At 40.8% G+C, this 18,489-nt stretch overlaps 2 protein-coding genes across 2 annotated transcripts in view; one reads left to right on the forward strand and one right to left on the reverse strand.

Annotated features, from left to right (window-relative positions):
* Positions 1 to 8,537, reverse strand: part of galnt1 (UDP-N-acetyl-alpha-D-galactosamine:polypeptide N-acetylgalactosaminyltransferase 1) — a 38,400-nt gene extending 29,863 nt beyond the window's left edge. Inside the window, exon 1 of the mRNA XM_041044937.1 lies at positions 8,141 to 8,537. The gene's annotated coding sequence lies outside the window, so the exon portion shown is untranslated. The remainder of the gene's footprint in view (positions 1 to 8,140) is intronic.
* Positions 8,538 to 14,830: 6,293 nt separating this feature from the next.
* ino80c (INO80 complex subunit C) lies at positions 14,831 to 16,976 on the forward strand. The gene is made up of 5 exons (XM_041043459.1): positions 14,831 to 15,108; positions 15,734 to 15,853; positions 15,951 to 16,062; positions 16,418 to 16,485; positions 16,590 to 16,976. The coding sequence occupies exons 1-5, from the start codon at positions 14,932 to 14,934 to the stop codon at positions 16,719 to 16,721; spliced, it is 609 nt and encodes a 202-aa protein (XP_040899393.1). The 5' UTR covers positions 14,831 to 14,931; the 3' UTR covers positions 16,722 to 16,976.
* Positions 16,977 to 18,489: the final 1,513 nt, after the last annotated feature.

Below are 18,489 nucleotides of genomic sequence, written 5' to 3' on the forward strand. Positions count from 1 at the left end.
TCTTTCACTATGTCTATGAAAGTCCTATTCTATAAAGGCTAGTTCCACACAGTTTAGATGCCAATGTTGATGTTTTGAACATATCTAACTAAGCACACAAAAAACAGCTAAAGCATTGTGCTTCAGCACATGAAAATGCACAGAAAATGCACAAATTTAAAACAGTCAAATCTCAAGTGAAGGCTGACGCCTGCTTCACTTTGTATTGTTGAGAAGCATGTCCGGCAACAGTAAGTATAGAGGCAGTACCCTGCTGCTGTCTCTCCCCGCAGAGCTGCAGCCACACTGACCCACATCCCAGCCTCTGGCAGATTACGCTGCAGCACATACAACACACACACACAAACACACAAATTCCCAAGACACATGAGTGCGGTGCGCCTGACATTTGTGGCTAGTAGAAATGCAATTTCTGATGGCTTAGCACATACACCCACGCATACACCCTCAGAAAAACAATGGGGCTGTTGTTCTGCAGTCCATCAGCTAGGAGTAGTTGTTGATATGGCTATCAGTGTGACTGGGCCAGAACAACTCCACTCAAAGAGTCCTCAGACACACAAACACAGATCCACACACACAGACACTCAGAGTAGCAGCCAGGTAGCAGATAAGGGCTAGAGATGGATGATTGTGTGTACATAGGCCCAGAGGGGAGTGCTGTACCTTGGCCAGGGTGAGCCCAGGGCAGATAGGTTGCTCTGTCACACAACTAAGACAGAACACAGAGCTGCCACAGCAGGGGACTGTCCTTTCTGTCCTCCTCTAATTCTCTCCTTTCCTCTGTACCAAACAGCTGCAAACACACACTTTTGTATTTGGGAAATAAATTTTGACTATGGTCAAAACATTTAATGATCTAAGCAACCTTAAAAGTGTGGTCACACCTGTGACAGTGTAATCACACTTCTGATTTATTTTCTTTAAGAAAAAATTACAGCACTGCCTTTGTTTTGGTTCACAGTTTAGATTCACCATTAAAAGCCACATTGGACAAGGAAACAAAACCTACATAAATCTCTTAACGAGAGTTTTGGTAGGTTGAGGACAAATTAGAGCTGATCTGGTTGTTAGTAACTCTAACTAAAACAGAATTGATTTGGTTTTGGTCTTTACCACAATTTACTGGTGGTAATGTCAAAAGTGGTGTCAAGAACACATGAGGAAAAAGCTAAAATTGAACACCAGCATTGGATTTGCTTTTTGGCAGGTTTTTTTATTTGGTGTATAACCACACTCATATAATGCCCTTAGTTAGTTTGGTATGCCTTGTTAAATAAAGCTGAAAACAAAGAAGAGTGAACTGTATCATTCTTAGTGAAAGTTAAAAAGGTATTAATGATTTGATCTGAAACACATTTAAACAAAACCTCCTGTGTTGAAATGTTTTTTTTTTTGTTTGGAAAATGATGGTTACATTTCTGATCTTCTTCCTTTTCTCAACACATTTCTTCCGTGGTGGAAAAAGAGCAACCAAAAATTACTCACTACAGCCTGTTGAAGGTGAGAATGTTGTGCCTTTATTCCACCTTGCTACTCTGTATAAAAGGTACAAACACAGACTGGGGGGGCATTGTTGTTCCGGCATTGAGCCCGGAAGCTCTCTCTTTTACACATCTGAATATAAGCTTTATTTAAGCCATTTAAGCATTTTTGTACCTTTAGGTTTTGTTGCTCTAAAACTACCTGTAGAATGCAACAATAGCCTAATATGCCTATATTTTCATTTTTTTCTACCAAAGTATAAACAGTACAGTGAAAATTTCTAAGGACAGAGAGATTTACATTGCCTCATGGCACCTATTACCATATCCCCCATATGACATAAGAGAATGTCATAAGAAATAAACTGTACAGCACTGAAACAGCAGGCATATTTAGCAGTCAAGTTTCACCAGTGTGGTCATCTTGACTTCTGCAGCACAACACATAAGCACACCACAAAACACAGCTGTACTTTGGCATGCACTTGTCGGTCATCTACTTATCATATAAGCTCTAGGGGGCATTTGTTATCTGTAGGGCATTTTCTTGGATGACCCTCAAAGTCCTTCCATTCTCCCCTTACCTAGACTGGGTATGAGATAAGTAATATTTGTTTCATCCATCAGCTGATTATGAGTTTGGCTCAAAAATCTTAATCAGGGACGCTATTGATAAGCCTCAAGCAAGAATCAAGGTCCTTCTTTTAACAGTGCTTTAAGTAGTACAGGCCTCTGTGTGAAAGCACTGTGAACAAAGACCCATTAAAGGCTGTCATCCAGGTACAAACAGTGTTCTCTTTTTTTGGATGAAAGCAGAGAGAATTGAGTCTTAAATCTCTGTAAATCCTCTCTGGGTTATTCTAGATTTAGCAGCTCTGTGCCTCATTGGCTCAGTGTTCAGCAGTGTTGCCTCAAATCAAGAAGGTCCTGTGTTTGAACCCTACTACTACCCTACTACTAGGGCTGACCAGTGGCGACAGGCACGCTACAGTAAGCAGTACTACTGCTAATACCCTGGACCAAGGCAGTGGCTTCAGAACTGATCTTAGTCCTGGTGCACTGCACTATGGCTGCCTACTGCTCCTGAGCAGTGAAGTTGAGTCAAATGCAGAGAACAAGTATCCCTACACAGATCAATTTATTGAAAATTCCTATGACATTCAAATTTTAAAAGACAAACTGGCGCACAAGCTGGATGAAGAATCCAACATACACTCAAAAAACAGTGTGAAGCACGCTAACAAGACACACAATTACACAACTACACAACAATTACTCCAGGTCAGGGTGAGGAGAGACATCTGTGTGGAAGTGTGTGTCACACAATTGTTTCTCCATGACTCAGCAGAAATTGGACATATTCCACTTCCTGCTATGGCGGGTGTGTGGGGGATGGGCAAGGAGCACGGCTGTCGCCATGGAAACTATGTCTTTTCCTGTCGGGTCATATCTCAGACTGAAACAGATGCTGTGAGCAACATACGGACTCAATGAACAGCACTCTCTTACAAAGAAGGTAACTGTTGGAGCTAAGCTAAACAAAGTGTATAGGGTTACTCAGTGCTACCAGGCGAGCTGTTCACGTCCACACACTACTCAGGTGTTCAAGGTGACTCTTAAAGCTCCGTACTATCCAAGAACAAGATCCATTTATGAAGTAAACCATGTCTTACTATACAGAAAAATACAATACAGTATGCCTGAGCCAATTTCACTTGCAACAACATATCAGCTACAATTGCAGATCCAACTGGATTTTGTTCAAGCTCACAAAGTTGCACTGACAAGTCCAAGTGGTTTTATTCTTAAACTAAACAATACATAACATTAACTAGTGCTAACACTGTCCCTCTGTCATATGGTGCTGGGCAGGTGGAGTACATTTGGTTTCTAGAGCTGCTTGACAGTGATGAGAGTGAACCACAACAACAATAAAGTCATATCCCATAAAACCAAAACAATGAGTCAATAGAAACGATGAAGCTCCATAAAGCTGTGGGAAACTGCAGAGCTGACTGACAATTCTCTGGAGTTCAACACTACAAATGCATTTTACATTACACATGGTTATTTAAACGTTTTTACAAAACGCTCCAATAAAAGCTTTACCTGATGTGTGTTAGTCATTTTCAATGTTTTTAATGATTCTATCCAGTTCTCAATGATAACAAGAAACATGTAAAATGCCAGTACACTCCATCCAATCAGCTTGCTGGATGGTCGAACATCTTCGGAAACCCCCTATCCACCCACCTTTCTGATATCAGATTAGGTGGGTGAGTGTCCAACCGTTTCTGTAACTTTCTCAACGATCTGACATTCACACCCACTTCACACCAGCTGTACAGAGGTGAGAAAGCAGCCAGGGTTTTAACTTCTCTCTCTGGGTCTCTTTTTCATTCATTCCACAACTAAGCCTGTCATGTTAAAAACACATCATTGCACTTGGTTTTTAACAAAATATTTGTCATTATCCCCATATTTAAATAACATTGTTTTTCCCCTTTTTGTGATGGTCAGCTTTTCAACCTGCCTTCGAATGTGGCTGTTCGGAACAACTACAAACACTTTTGATTTCTGATGTGGCAGGACAACACGTCACAAAAACTAATTCTGATTATACCCCGGCTGCTGAATACTGGGCTAAATCCTATTTCCTTATCATTAAGCCAGCAGAAACACTGTGTCCATCCAGCTGTGACAGTGGTGTGACAGGCTTTGAATCATCTGTAGAAGCCCTATATGCAGTCTACAGCGCCTTAGGCTCGCTGTTCTCTTTGCCTTCACAGTTTTACAATATTTCTGTTTCCAGCTCAGACGTTTATGAGGAGTCAAAGTACAGCACACTAGGCAGGGACATGTTACATTAATAAATCACAGAGAGCAAAGATCACACTCTTCACACTGTCTGCATAAAAAGACACACTAATAATGAACACATGCAAACAATGCATACACATATACTGAACACACATGCTCACAACCAAGGTTTATGTTTTCGTGTTGGCCTTTAGTTGGTTTCAGCCTGAGAGGCAGCAGGGAGCTGGCAAGACTCCCTGGTGGCACTGGCTGACCCACTTCTATGCAACCCTATCCCTAATGTGACCTGCTGGAAAGCCAGAGAACACGCACACGCATTGGCAAACACACATGTATGCTCACACACACAAATATGCATGCACACACACAACTGTGGCTTCCTGACTACAAACTCTAGAGGACTGAGAGCGAGAAAGGGAAAAAACTGCTAAATGCTGCTGATGGCTATCTCTCTCCTTCTCATCCTTCTCTGTTTTCTTTTTCTCTCACTTCATCTGAAGATCAACCATTTGGGTCACTGCTATCTGATCTTTCTGAACTAGCGACAACATCCGGAGTGAGTTTCTGTAATACTGTACAATCAAAACAGTACTGCTAGTTTACTGTAGAAAAGCTGATTTACGTACAGTAAAAGCAAGATAACACATCAAAGGTGTTTCAATTAAAAATAATAAGGTCTTTGTTGGACTATATATATATATATGAGATATTGGCCAACTGGTGAAAAATAATGGGTCGATCTGTGACAAGCAAATCTAATGTGTCTGGAAAGCAGACACATGCCTTACTGACAACTGATGTTTGTGTCATGTTTTCTTGTGGGAAGGAGATCTGATTAAAAAGATGACTTTGAAGTGAAAGTCAAACTGACATTTCACCAGCTAGAACAGCTGTAACTCCAGAGGTGTCTCAACTTTCTCTAATCTCTATACATGACAATATGTATCCATATCAGAGTTAAATTTTATTTCAAGCTCACAGTTCCTCACGTTTGATTGTATTTTGGTCTTCAAGCAATTATTATTTTTCATGAGCAATTAATCTGTTAATGTGTTTTATTGATTGATCAATTAATTGGTCTAGAGTCCAAGGTGTTAAGTCTTAAGCAGGCTGCACATTATCAACTGAGTTAAATTACGATAAGTTAGGCTCATATTTACTGTGCTTTGTAGCTAAAAATACTAACCAGTCTCTCAAGCATATTTCTCTGCTGCTAATGTCAGGTCTCAGTGGGTGCGCAGTCGGAGCACAGGCCTGATGTTTCACTGTCTATTTATGTAAGCAATGACAACATAACAAAAAAGGGTCACCTAAGTTTTGGGGGACAGGAAGGCTGGCATGAACTCCTCTTCCATATTGTGTACTAAATGTGTGTACATGCATGGGTCTGTTTATATGTGTGTGTGTTTGCATGTGTGTCTGATCCGGCCATAGTCTGGAAGGAGGAACAATGGCATTCCTGTGCTCTGAGCTCCAGGTGGCTGTGGAAACCCAATCCCAAACCAAGCCTTGCTGGCACACAGAGTGCCGGGAACGCCGAATGCTGCTGCCTCCCTCCGGAGACATGGGCCAGAATAGAGCTATTGTTCCAGAGCAGCTCAGAGCAATAAATGCACCACAGCCACCCTCGATGTCAAACACAGACACTCACAAATACCAATATACACACAAGCAGAGTGGATATTTTTCACTTTCAATTTCATAAACTGAGTGGGGGGGGCATGCATGCATGTGATTAAAAACAAAGTGAATAGTAACACATCTTGGCTGCATTAGGGCACATGTTTTATAACTGGCCGTTTTGTAAAGATTATACTAATTACATTCCAAAGCATGTTATTATTATTATTCTAACCACCTGTATTATCATTACACAGTGGAAACACACACAGCCTTTTACTTAGGTACACACTTTATATAAGGTAAAGCCACAGCGATCTACCTAAACACACACACACGCATTTTCATCTTTACACATGGTGATGTATAAATACAACTGATGTCCTAAACCTAATTTTATCATAATCCAAAAGCTCACCTCTAACATAATTATCCCAAAGAGTGGACAAATGGTTCCCAATCGGCAAAAATCTCAAATTAGCCCTCAGGAATATGAAAAAAGTGGGACACATACACAAAAGCAGGCACATCTGCTGACGCCTGAACACACAGTCAACTCAAATGGGCCAGGAAACGCATCATGCCGACTCCACGGCCTTGAAATGAGGAACATGATTCATTTCCTTTCTGTGGTAGACAGTCATGCCTTAACACAGGGTTGAGTTCAGATATACAGCTGTAAGGCAAGGTCCTAAACGTGACACATAAAACCCAGGTCAGGAAACCACATGTGCTGAGAACCTGCATGTCACGTGTACTGAATGCAGAGACTGCATTATTGCGGCATTATGATCATGTAATCATGCAATATTTTTTGCAACACTGACCTACGTGGTCAAATCAGCACATCTTTGATGTAGTTTAGATGTACCTTAGACCTAAACGACATACAGATATTCATACTCAAAACATGATCAAAGTCATCACCTCATGTTCAGGCGGCAAAGAACCAGTGCTACAGGTAGCACATACGTACAGCAGCTTCTCTCCAGCAACGCAGCTTATTCTCCTACTGCACACGCACAAGCAACGCCACACACACAAAGTGAGGATAAATAATACATGCTCTTCTTTTCTCTCCCTTTAAGGAACATGACAGATTAATTTAACTGGTTCTCTGTCAATCCTACAGCTTCATCAGCTCTGCTCCGCAACTGCCGCCTCTTGCAGGATTGATAGTGAATCCATTTTCTTATCTCTGGAGATAATTACAGCATTGGTGATGCACGCTCACTCACGCAAGCTCATTCTCTCTTCTTTCACTCACTCAGTGAGTCTCTCTTCCACGCAGACACACACACACACACACACACACACACACACACACACAGTTCTGGCCTCACATGCTTAAACGAAACCCTATAAAAGGTCTCTTAGTGATTGAATTACATGAAATGTGATTATCCTCTCTTTAACAGAGGAGAAGGAGGAGGAGGGCCCTCAAAATCTGCAGTCCAAAAGGCAAGGAAGGAGGTTAATAGTGGTCACTAGTTTCTTTCTCCCTATTTCTATCAGGCTAAGCTTAATCATCTGACCTCTATCACGACTCAGGAGACACATCCAAGGGTTAAATTCCGAGTGTACAGCTCATTTTTCCAGGTTGTGATGCACCACTGAAGCGCTGAAATGCTCAGAGATATTTGAGGAAGACAACATCTACAGTCCATTGCAACCATTACGGTCAACTTTAAACATGAACTGTTTTACAATGCTTGGCGTGTGTATTATCCTGGCCGTTAAGTAAAGACGGGCTATCTATAAACTGTCTCAACACACTCTCATTGTTAACAGACCGTTACGAAAATTGGCTGCGGTCAAATGCGTGTGTAAGTGTGAGATAATGTTAATCGGACAGTGGCCCATTCACCACAAAATCGACAGTCAAGAGTGAACGCTTACATTTGATGACTACAAAAGTATTTCTGAGCTTCATTATCGTCAAAAGGCGTGTTCCTCCGTTAAGCATGTTTCGGTCCGGTTGTGAAACAGCGCATTTCCGTCAAATTAGCTGCTAAGCAAAGTGACAATTTGTGTATTTAACGGTGAGTCGCATCACATCTCCGTTGCCTGGCTGCTTCTGTCAACAAGAACCACTCTGCCATAGCGCCAGACCTCTGGTACCAGATAACGTTACTGGTTCACTTAGCCAGAAACAACCCTGCGGTTCATAAATGCAGCCGGAAAAATAAGAGTTTTCTCATATATTGTTCGCTTACCTTGAGTGACGGGTCACCTCAATCCACTGCCGTGGAGCAAGACACCGCAGGCTAGCTACGAGGCAGAAAACTGACGCCGATACGGTACAAAGTATCACAGCTAAGTGAGCGGGCTAGCTAGCTTAGCGAGCTAACGACGGTATCGGCGGCTGTGGCGCGGGGAGTGTGGTCCTCTCCGTGTCGTCGAGACAAACCAGTTACCTCAAAAACGGAGCCGGGGATGGGGTGTTTCTCACGCTCAACGCGGCTACAAGAGAACCGTCCAGTGTCAAAAGGCGGTGTCAAAGGAGACATCCATTTGAAAAGACCGTGAATATGACTGTCGGTTTCATTCGGCAGCAACGCTATGCGGCGTGAGCTCCCCCTCTCTCTCTGGACGGACGTGCAGCCGCTGCCTCGGTCTGCTTGACTGAGGGAGAAGAGCTTGGCTGCTGATGTGCAGAGAAAACACAGGCAGCATCACTGCTCATCCCTCCCTTCTTTACCTCAACCCGGAAGAAATACTATAACTGATCCCATCCCATTTTACACAACCTAAAAGTGTTCCAACTGCATCCAAATGTGTCTGGATCTGCACCGTGATGAATTAGTCTTGGCCAGCGGTTAAGACCAAATTGAATGCAAGGATCTTGCAGGAGCCACAGAGCACAATAAATACATTTATTTACGCATTATTTAACAGAAAAGCTGTACAAAAAAGAGAATGATGTGGCCTGAGCTGAACTGCATAGGTAACACCGTAATATATGATCTAATAATCGAACACAAATCATACCAAGGGTCAATTAAGAATAAAAAAAAAATCCATCCAAGTCCCACAGCAGACTTCCAGACAGTATTTGCATTAGGCCTATAATTCACATTATAATTCAGCAGAGGGTAAACCTCACAGTTTATCTTGTTTGAAGGAAAGTGGGAACCCGCTTAAACTGCAGCAGTATTTGACCCTCAGGGAAGCTGCTGCTCCAATTTCAACTAGCACTTTCTGTACTGCAGCTGATTGTTTTATATGAGAGAAAAGAAAGAAAACACAATAACTATTCAAAAATGATGGTGATGTGGCCTAAGTTTTGTTAAATAGTAAGGCAAACCACAGGGGTAACAGAGTAATGTTATAGTTTAATACAAATAATTGAGCAAATCCTAGCTATATCTAAGTACAAATAAAGATCATTGTCATCACAAAGACCTCCATGGGATTATTTCACTTGTGGCTAAATGGCCTACTTTATCCCATTTTAATCAAAAACAGGATAAATCGAACAGCAACACGTTGAACCACGGGGACACGGCTGCTTTTCATGCTGAAAACAGAAATTTCATCTCACACATTCCAAAATTCTAACAGTGGAAAAAGACAGAAAATTCCAAGACTATTCAAAAATGCCCTCTGACCTTGTTGTAGTGGTATCACACTTGATAGGTTTAACATCTTGATGTCCTCCTGTCGGTTTTTGAACCAGTCATGCAAATGAAGGCTTCTTTTTAAATCTGAGGGCATTGCAGCTCAAGTTTTGTATAGAGTTTAGAATATTTCACTGCCTACAAAAACAAGATATGAAAGGTTGTTCCTGTATCTGTCCTGTTGTCCTATTTTTTCTGTTCTTAGGGATCCAGCTATCGGTCTCCTGTACTTATCAGACTGTATTAATCAATGCAGCCCAGTTTCATCTCTGAATTACTTAGGAAACATTCTTTAAAAAAAAACTAAACAAACAAACAAAAAATAACATATGTACAGATAATAAAACCATAACTTTTGCCTGTTTTATTGGCCACTACTTGCAAAGAAGTACAAGTAGTATCATCAATGCAGTAAGACCTCAGATGGAGTTAAGGGCTTGTCATGTTAAAAAAAAATTGGACTGAAAGAGAAGAAAAAGTAGAGGAAACAGAGTGGAAAAGAAAACTGTCTCCTCTTTTCCACCTCAAAGAAAAGAAGAACTGTTTATGGCAAATGGGATACTCTGTTATATGAAGCTATAAATAAGATGGCAACGGTATTGCTCACTATTACCTGTTCCATCAGGGGAGTGTTTAAATGTCTTCACTGCGGGCATAACCTTTTTTTCGTCGCGATTTAGTACCTGAACAAGAGAAGCGCTTGGGAGTGCTCAGATCGTTGCCAGTGCCCGGCAGAGCTCACTGCCTGACTCAGTTCATTTTCTTCAGTTGATACCGATTTATTGACTGCTCATTCACAGGGGTGGTAAATTCTGTTTCTGATTGGCAATGCAGTCCTGGGTGTAATTCTCAGAAAGATTCACTGTGGCCAATATATGATGTGCAAGATATGGTGTCAGTCCACTTTCCCAGAGTTACACATGCAAATTGGTTTGTGTCAGCATCACTGCCAAACTCCTGTTTGCACATAATGAAGTCAGTGAGGTGCTGTGTCTCATTTTTATGACTCAACATTTTACCTGCACAGACAGAAAACACCCTGCTTCAACTTGATGAGATGTGAATAGCAATACAGCTGCACTTCTAGGTCAGGGCATGAAGAATGTATTCAGGAAGCAAGATTCCACACGATGAATGATTAAATATGTGATACATAGCCTATTTACATTCTCCCCCGACAAGCTTGCCATCTTGTATTAGTCATTTTGCATCTGCAAAAGGCTCTCACAACCAAGGGTTTTTTTTTGTCATCGCTAATTATATCTTTCTTTTGGAAGAGAAAACATACTGTAGCTGCAGCCAAATTCACTCTAAAGCTGCGAAGGCTTTAATTTGACAAAGCAGTTTGATTTCTGTTATTCTTTCAAAATAAACATTGCTCATATGCTTTGTACAACATGCATATAGATTAAAGAAGCACGCTTGCGATTGACAAGTTTTAAACACTGACCAGGCAAGAAAAAAGAAGGGCTCTGTCCTCCTGGCCCAAACTCCACTGAAGCACCCTTGAGCAAGGTGCTAAACACCTCATAATTTAACAGAGCCATACAAATTTGTTTAACTGCAATGCAAGGCTAAACTGAAAAATACCAGGCGCTGGTGGTTATCTTTCTATTGATAACTGTTTGGCGTGAAATATACAGTTTGTATATGCTTTATATATTTAAACATTTTAACTACTATGGCTGAAAGGTTAAAAGCATACTCTTTCTCAAGTATATTTTTTCTTCTTCACCACACAGACTCATACAAATTCAAGTTGTCTTTCTACATATATACAAATTGGCAGGCTCTGCCTACACACACGCATGCATTCACACACGTGAGAGCTATCCATTCCCACAACAAACACTGTCACATATCCAACACCAGTCAATTGCCAGCTGTCACAGATCAATACATTGTGCTTCAGGCCGTGGCTTAGATGCTTGGCTTGCACACCACCCGGAGTCACTAGAGCGGAAAACTTCACCAACAGGCTTACATAACTTGCTTTTAAATTACATCCCTAGGAGCATCTATGCACATGTGTCTGCCAACTAGAAAATCAAGAAATTTATGGTGAAAATGCTTTTTCTGTGTCTTTTCAACAGTTGCAACAGGACAGTTTCAAGATCACAGAAAGCTGAGAACATATTCCCTTGTTTGACAGAAGAGCTCTTTGTAGCACCCAGGTGTGTTTAGACTATAAGCCTGAGTACAGCTGGTGCAAAATCTTTTACTTTGATGTCACTGGTTCTAGCATGTTGCTCCAGCCTGCTGTCTGCCTGATACAGAAGGTGATGTGTTCATAGGAATGGGGTGTTTGGGTTCAATGCCCCACAGTTACAGCTCATAGTTCAACTTCACCCATAAAACATTCATATCTGTTTGCAATTGAGCTCGCACGAAGTCTCTAGATATACTTTATTCATGCAGCTGGCAGCAGCAGTATGGCAGTGTTGAAATATGAATGAGACGTTCGGAAAGACCTTCCTCTGAATCAGCATTTCCCCTGCGAGTGTGGTCCTCTAGTCACTTTAAGACAGGACAAGGACAGAAAAGTAGCAGTAAAGCTTCTCTCTGTGTGTAACAAATACACCTCCACACATACAAGTATTACACCACCATCCCTCAATTCATCAAGGTCTCCACAACAGCTCAGAGGGCACAGTGTTGAGTTTGGATGTGGTACATCTTTGTTGTTTGGTTAGATCTGTGGATGCTGACAGGGCCCTCCCTGGTGGGCCAGTGCAGATTGATGGTTATGCTAGAGGCACTCTCCTCTCAAAGGTGATTGTGCGAAACAGTGTGACTGAGTGACAAGAGACTAACCATGTACCTCCCAAGGCATGGCATCCTGATCTAAACAACCAGCAGATAACCGGAGGCCACTTCAGCCTGCAGAGTTATGCTGACAGGCAAGCTTGTTTAATTTTACCTGCACTACTTTATAGATCCCTGTGAAGGAAAATTTTTCACTTCCACTCTTTCACAGGTCTAAGTAAATTTGTTTGGTTGCTTCCTAACCCACAGGCTGGGATAAAAAACTGATAGTTTATTTTCTTTAGGCCTCTACCACTTTCACAACAAGATGAAAAAAAAAAGGTTAAGAAGGGAAAATCAGCTTTTGCCTAAAAAGACTGGACCAATGATTTAAGGATAACAGGTTGCAAGCCATTGGGTTGTGGGTTGTTTTCACTGCAATCTGAACGAAGAGTAGGCTATAGGAATTATTTTTAATTATTAACCTTCTTCTGGGTGACAGTGCAAGTCATCTGAAGAAGCTCTTAAAGTAGTGCTCTGAAATGTTTTCTACAAATTTTCCTGTGTGTTGTTGATTTTGCACCTGTATGCACTTCTTACAGCTTTATTTGTTTTCAGTGTCTCACTCTGATGCAGTAAAAATTACCAAAAATAACTGTTTGCTGATGATACAACAGTGGGACTGATTTTAGCAATGATGAGACAGCTTATAGAAATGAGGTTGTCCTCTAAGTCGGCTGGTGTAGCAATAACATCCAACATCCAGAGCAAAGCTCACCAAAGACAGTTTTTTAAGACAGCTAAAGAAACTTGGAGTGCCAATGGGTGCAATGTTACAGTTCTACAGAATGATAACAGAAAGTGTGCCCACATTCACAATAACTGGATGGTATGGCAATTCTACAAACAACAAAAAAGACTACTGGACGAAGTTATGTATTTTAAAACTCTAAAGGATTTCTCACACCTATCTGCCATCTGCCTAGGGAACAAAACTTTATCATACAAACAGAACTACTGGTTCTTTAAGAGGAAAATGTAATTATTTTTGTGTACATGGCTTTGATTGGTTATAAGTTGTTTCTTTAAGCTAACTAGAAATATATCTGTACATTGACTTATGTATAATTCCCAAAACATGGCTGGAACTGGAGTGGAGAACCATAACTAGCCTTTTGTTTTTGTGGGTTACTGCTTACTAAACTACCATCAATCCAGAAAAGCCTGTGCTTTGTAACAGCAATATGTTGCTGTATATTTAGGATAAAACTTGGACAGAGGAAGAGGACAAAGAAGGAAAAGAAATAGAGTTGAGAAGAAAATGTGCTTCTTAGTTATTTAAGATGATAAGTTAGACAGGAGACCAAGAAAAGGCAGAAAAGTAAAATGCATTCAGGTCACTAAAAACTCACAGCTGAATATGAAAAACTATGCTGTGCACTTTCAGAGGAAAGATAGCAGCTTTATCACTTAGGTCTGCTGAGGAGCCGAAAAAGTAATTGTCTTCACTTTGAGTGTTCATCCATTATGAAGAGTCTGCACAGATTTCTGTGTGCAGAACCACTTCTGAAACACACGGTGGCAGCAAGACTCCACTTACAGGAAAGTGTGTCTGTCTCTGCTGTTAAGCCTGCTGTTTACTGTATTATCAATATTACTGCTGGTTTTATTTATTTATTCTCGTTTTTATTTCGATTCAAACTGACTTCATTTTCTTATTCATTTTGTAAAAATGTTTTTTTAATGCATTTCAGTGCCTCATGGAAAGCGCTTTGAATTTGATTACATAAATTATCGGACCACTCAAACTAAAAGGCCCACTGCCATTAACCAGGCCGAATTTATAAATGTGTGTGTGTGTGGTTCTACAGTGGCTATGACGCGAACAGAATGTTAATGCAGCAATTGCAGATTGGAAATTTTGAGTTTTGATTTCTGATTTCTCTTTTAATCCCCTGATTGCACAGTGGGCAGCTCACAATGCAAAGCAGCTGAAAAAGCAAGACTCAACACGATCAAGAACCAGCAACTTTTCTGATCCGCAATGCCAAAGACTGATTTCTGTTCCCATACCTTGAAAGTAATTCATTGCTTCTACAAGAAATCTGTAGAAAACACACACTCAATCAGCAGTACAACAAGAGCTCTGTATGCTCTCTGTTGTATATAATATTTATAGATGCAATATAACAAATCAAGCCTTGGTTTTATGCATTTGTATTTTGATAAATGTATATTCAGACTGTTTTTGTGCAATATACAGCATGTAAAAAGGGGCTTAATAAAGCATAATAAAAAGCTCTGAAGAAAATGCAGTCTAGCCGTGGCTATGAATTTGTACGAATTTCCCACCAAGACCAAAAAGTTTACAGTTGTGCAAAATTTTTTTGTTTTGATTTGATTTTTTTTTTTGACATGATGTCAGGATTTAATTAGCTTGGTTACTTCCATGCACAAGTGAAACATTTACACCAATATTTTTAATAGTTTCTAAAATTAATTCACCGGAAGTGAATTAATTCTATATCCGGTTAAGACGATGTTTACAAGCCGGATGGAAGACAGTCAAATTGTCAAGGGTCGAGTGAGAAAGTTGCATTTTCATCGTGGATCTAGGCGATTTTGATGTGGTATCGCTACAAATGGCATCTCAGATACCCATAACCGTGAGAGCCCAGCCGGCAGCCGCCAGCTCTGCCGCTCTCCGCGGGAAGAAACGTCCCGGTAGCCCGGCGGTCTCAGCCGCTCAGCAGGGCACCGGGAGCAGCGGCAAGAAGAAGAAAGCACCGCTGACAGCGACACCGACAGCACAGACACAGGTGAAGAGAAACACACGGCGACGTTGGCTTAAAATTACTGTGCTGGCTTTACAGTTTTCATACACCGGTCACCTTTCTTGTAAACTGCAAAAGCCCAAATACAACATATATTAGCGTCATAAACAAAAACGTAAAGGCGCATTATTTCAGGAGATGGAAGAGGTGTAAATACATTTATTAATCTGTAAACAGAGTAACCGGACCATGTCTTTACAATAAGTAAAGCTACTATCAGACAGGACATCACACAAGGGAATGCAAGACGAATACCCAGAGCCAACAAGTTCAAATAAGGAGTATAGCACAAATAAGCAGTGTACAAAATTGTAGTATGGATACGGGATTATAGTTTGTGTAGTGTGCTTTCCTAGTGCAAAAACAGTGACTCGATTAGAGCAGTACACATGTTTTTTATGTTTTTGAATATCGAGTTTCATCTGTGACCCCCAGATATGATTGTGAAGCATCATTCATGCCATAAGATATTCATTACAGAGTTCAATCGCATCTTTAGGTTTGAGATTACACTCTGTGTATCCCACCTTAGACTTTGTTTACATTCGCAACACGTGTAAAAGGAGTTGCTTAAAATCAACAGAGCTGTTGTTTTTTCATGTTTCATCAGCTAACAGCAGCAGAGACAGTGTCAGAGGTGAAGGCAGTGGGATCAGTAGACAGCGGTCCCACTGCTGCCACAGCAGAGTCCACGGCAAAGCCTCCACCATTCAAAGACCCAACATTCATGGTGAGCATCTCTGTCCATCTTGGTTTAAGTTCATCTGCTTCTGTTGCTTCCTCCTCAGTTTCTTTTCTCTTTTTTTTCCCTGTCTCAATCTTGGCAGCATTCTGGGATTGGTGGAGCAGCAGCCGGCAAAAAGAACCGGACCTGGAAGAATCTCAAACAGATTCTGGCTTTGGAACGGACTTTACCCTGGAAGCTCAATGATGCCAACTGTGAGTGTTTGTATTTTATTTTATCAGCTACATTCGTTAGTTCTAAACAATAAGGTCCTATTTCTATATTCCTAATTCTCCCACATTTATGTTTCTGTTAATGCAGAGTAACAATAATTATGTTATGAATAATTTTAAGTTGTAATAAATCTTACAAGCTTTTAATGATAGTTTTGCTATTTTAAAGTAAAAGTAAATATTTCCATTGCATAGAGATTTTATTATACCAGTGTCCAATTTGAAACTGAATATCACTAATAGCAAGTCGTGCCAAGAAAGTAATACATTCAATTTGTCTTGGTTAAAGTTACAGTTTCAATAATAATTTCAGTGCATGATCCTTCTGTGTTTACAGACTACAGCATAGATGCCCCCCCCTCCTTGAAGCCAGCCAAGAAATACTCAGACATCTCTGGACTCCCAGTGAGTAATTTGTTTGCTAAAAAACGTGGCTGAACAAGGAAAAGCATTACTTCAGCTACGTCTTGTATAAAGCACACACTGAATACTCTCCTGTCTTTCATCAGGCAAACTACACAGACCCTCAGACAAAGCTACGATTCACATCTTCTGAGGAGTTCTCCTACATCCGCCTCCTCCCCACTGATGTTGTTACGGGCTACCTGGCCCTCCGAAAGGCAACGTGCATCGTACCGTGACGGCACAGTGCAGCGAGGCCTGAAACTTGTCCTAGGTTCAAACCAGAGCTGAGCTCATGTCAGTGCAGGAAGCTGTCAGTGAGGCCAGAAGACTCTGAGAGCTCACACAGAGGCTACCCACTTGTGAATACCACTGAAAAGATTGTTGCTCACAGGATGACCAGTGAAAATCATCTGCACTGCTGTAATGAAGAAGGCAATCGGAGTCATAATTGTTACTGTGTGACGGAATAAATTATTTTTTTTTCCCATTTGTTGGACTTTTTTTTATAAAGTGTCTATTAAATCTAACCTTTTTAATTTTCAGTGTGTATCTTTTGTATCTGTGCTTCTATGTGTAAATCTTGAAAGTGGAGATTGCAGGCTTATATGACAACCTGTAATCACACTTGTTGAACATTGATGTGACAGACTGTATCTTAGATCTTCTGTTTTACACAGCAGTCTGCATATGTATGTAAACTATGCAAATGTAGCTCAGCCAAGACTGTCTTTGTGTAAGCTATGATTCACCAAGCAGGTCTAACTTCACACATGTCGTATGTAAATGTAGAATTGGTTCCACATGGTTTTAATTCCACAGCTGCTTTTGATGTATGATTTGCTCTCCGGCTGATAGAGTGAGGATGTCTCATTAATCACACATGGCAGGCATCCAGGATCATTTCCATGGCATATTTCATGCTTCTTTTCACAATCTTGATGAATGAGGTCCAATGTATTTCTCATGTAAATGATCCCTATTATGCAAATAATAAAAATAAAGGCACCTGCACAGTCACTAAACTCTGAGCTCTGATTAAAAGAATAAATAAGTAAATAAAAAATCAAACTTCCCACCCTTGTAAGTCCACTTCTATGGGTCCTTACCTGTTGAGCTGGTGAGGCAGACACACCAGTCTAAATCATAACTGTTCAATGCTTTCTTGATGATTTATTTACACGGGCCTGTGACTACACATTGCCCAGTAGTATTTGTTGGCACCCACCCCTCCAATCTTTAAGAAAAATTTAAGCAATAGGTCATCTGTGTGTGCTATCAAGAAAGGATAATAACATAAGGTGTTAGTATTTAAGCACATGGCTGGTAATATTCTATATTTGTCTTATTCCCAAAAAATCCCATGAAATGTAGGCTAAAAACCATCAGTGAATTGATTCTACTAACAAGTACAGCCAAAACCTCCTCATAAAACCTCCACTGTTTTCCAAAAGCTATTAAAAACATAAACGAGTGACACTGTAGCACTGGGTGACAAGTTTCAGAAATACAAACATATTGACATTTCTGCAAATGACCAGTCAGGCTCATTCCTGAGTCTAACTTCTCCCAGCACTGGACTTTAAAGTGAAGCTGATGAAGGCAGTATAGTATATCTATGAGAGTCAGACCAGCATTTCCATTCCTGCTGTGGCATCAAAACCTCAACATAGTGATTAATGAACAACGTCAGGGCTTTCTGCTACCCAAGCACACGATCCAGTAGAGTGTGTCTGTGTGCGTGTGCAAGCATGTGTGTGTATGTGCTTTCACATTATTTTGGACATTTCCTCAGTGTGTCCGCCCAAGAAAGTAGTAGTATTGTTTTATCTGTTTGTTATTATTATCTGTTTTTTTAATAAGCTGTTTGTCACTTAGTGCTAACATATGAAGCCCACAAATCCTGCAGGTTAACTTGGTATCTTTGCAGTCACACTTTGTCACCACCTGGGCGCACCAGAGCTCTGCTCATTCTGCCATCCATAACCTGGCTGAGCATGTTTGGTG

This window comes from Toxotes jaculatrix, chromosome 8 (assembly GCF_017976425.1).
Source record: "Toxotes jaculatrix isolate fToxJac2 chromosome 8, fToxJac2.pri, whole genome shotgun sequence".
NCBI lineage: Eukaryota > Metazoa > Chordata > Actinopteri > Toxotidae > Toxotes > Toxotes jaculatrix.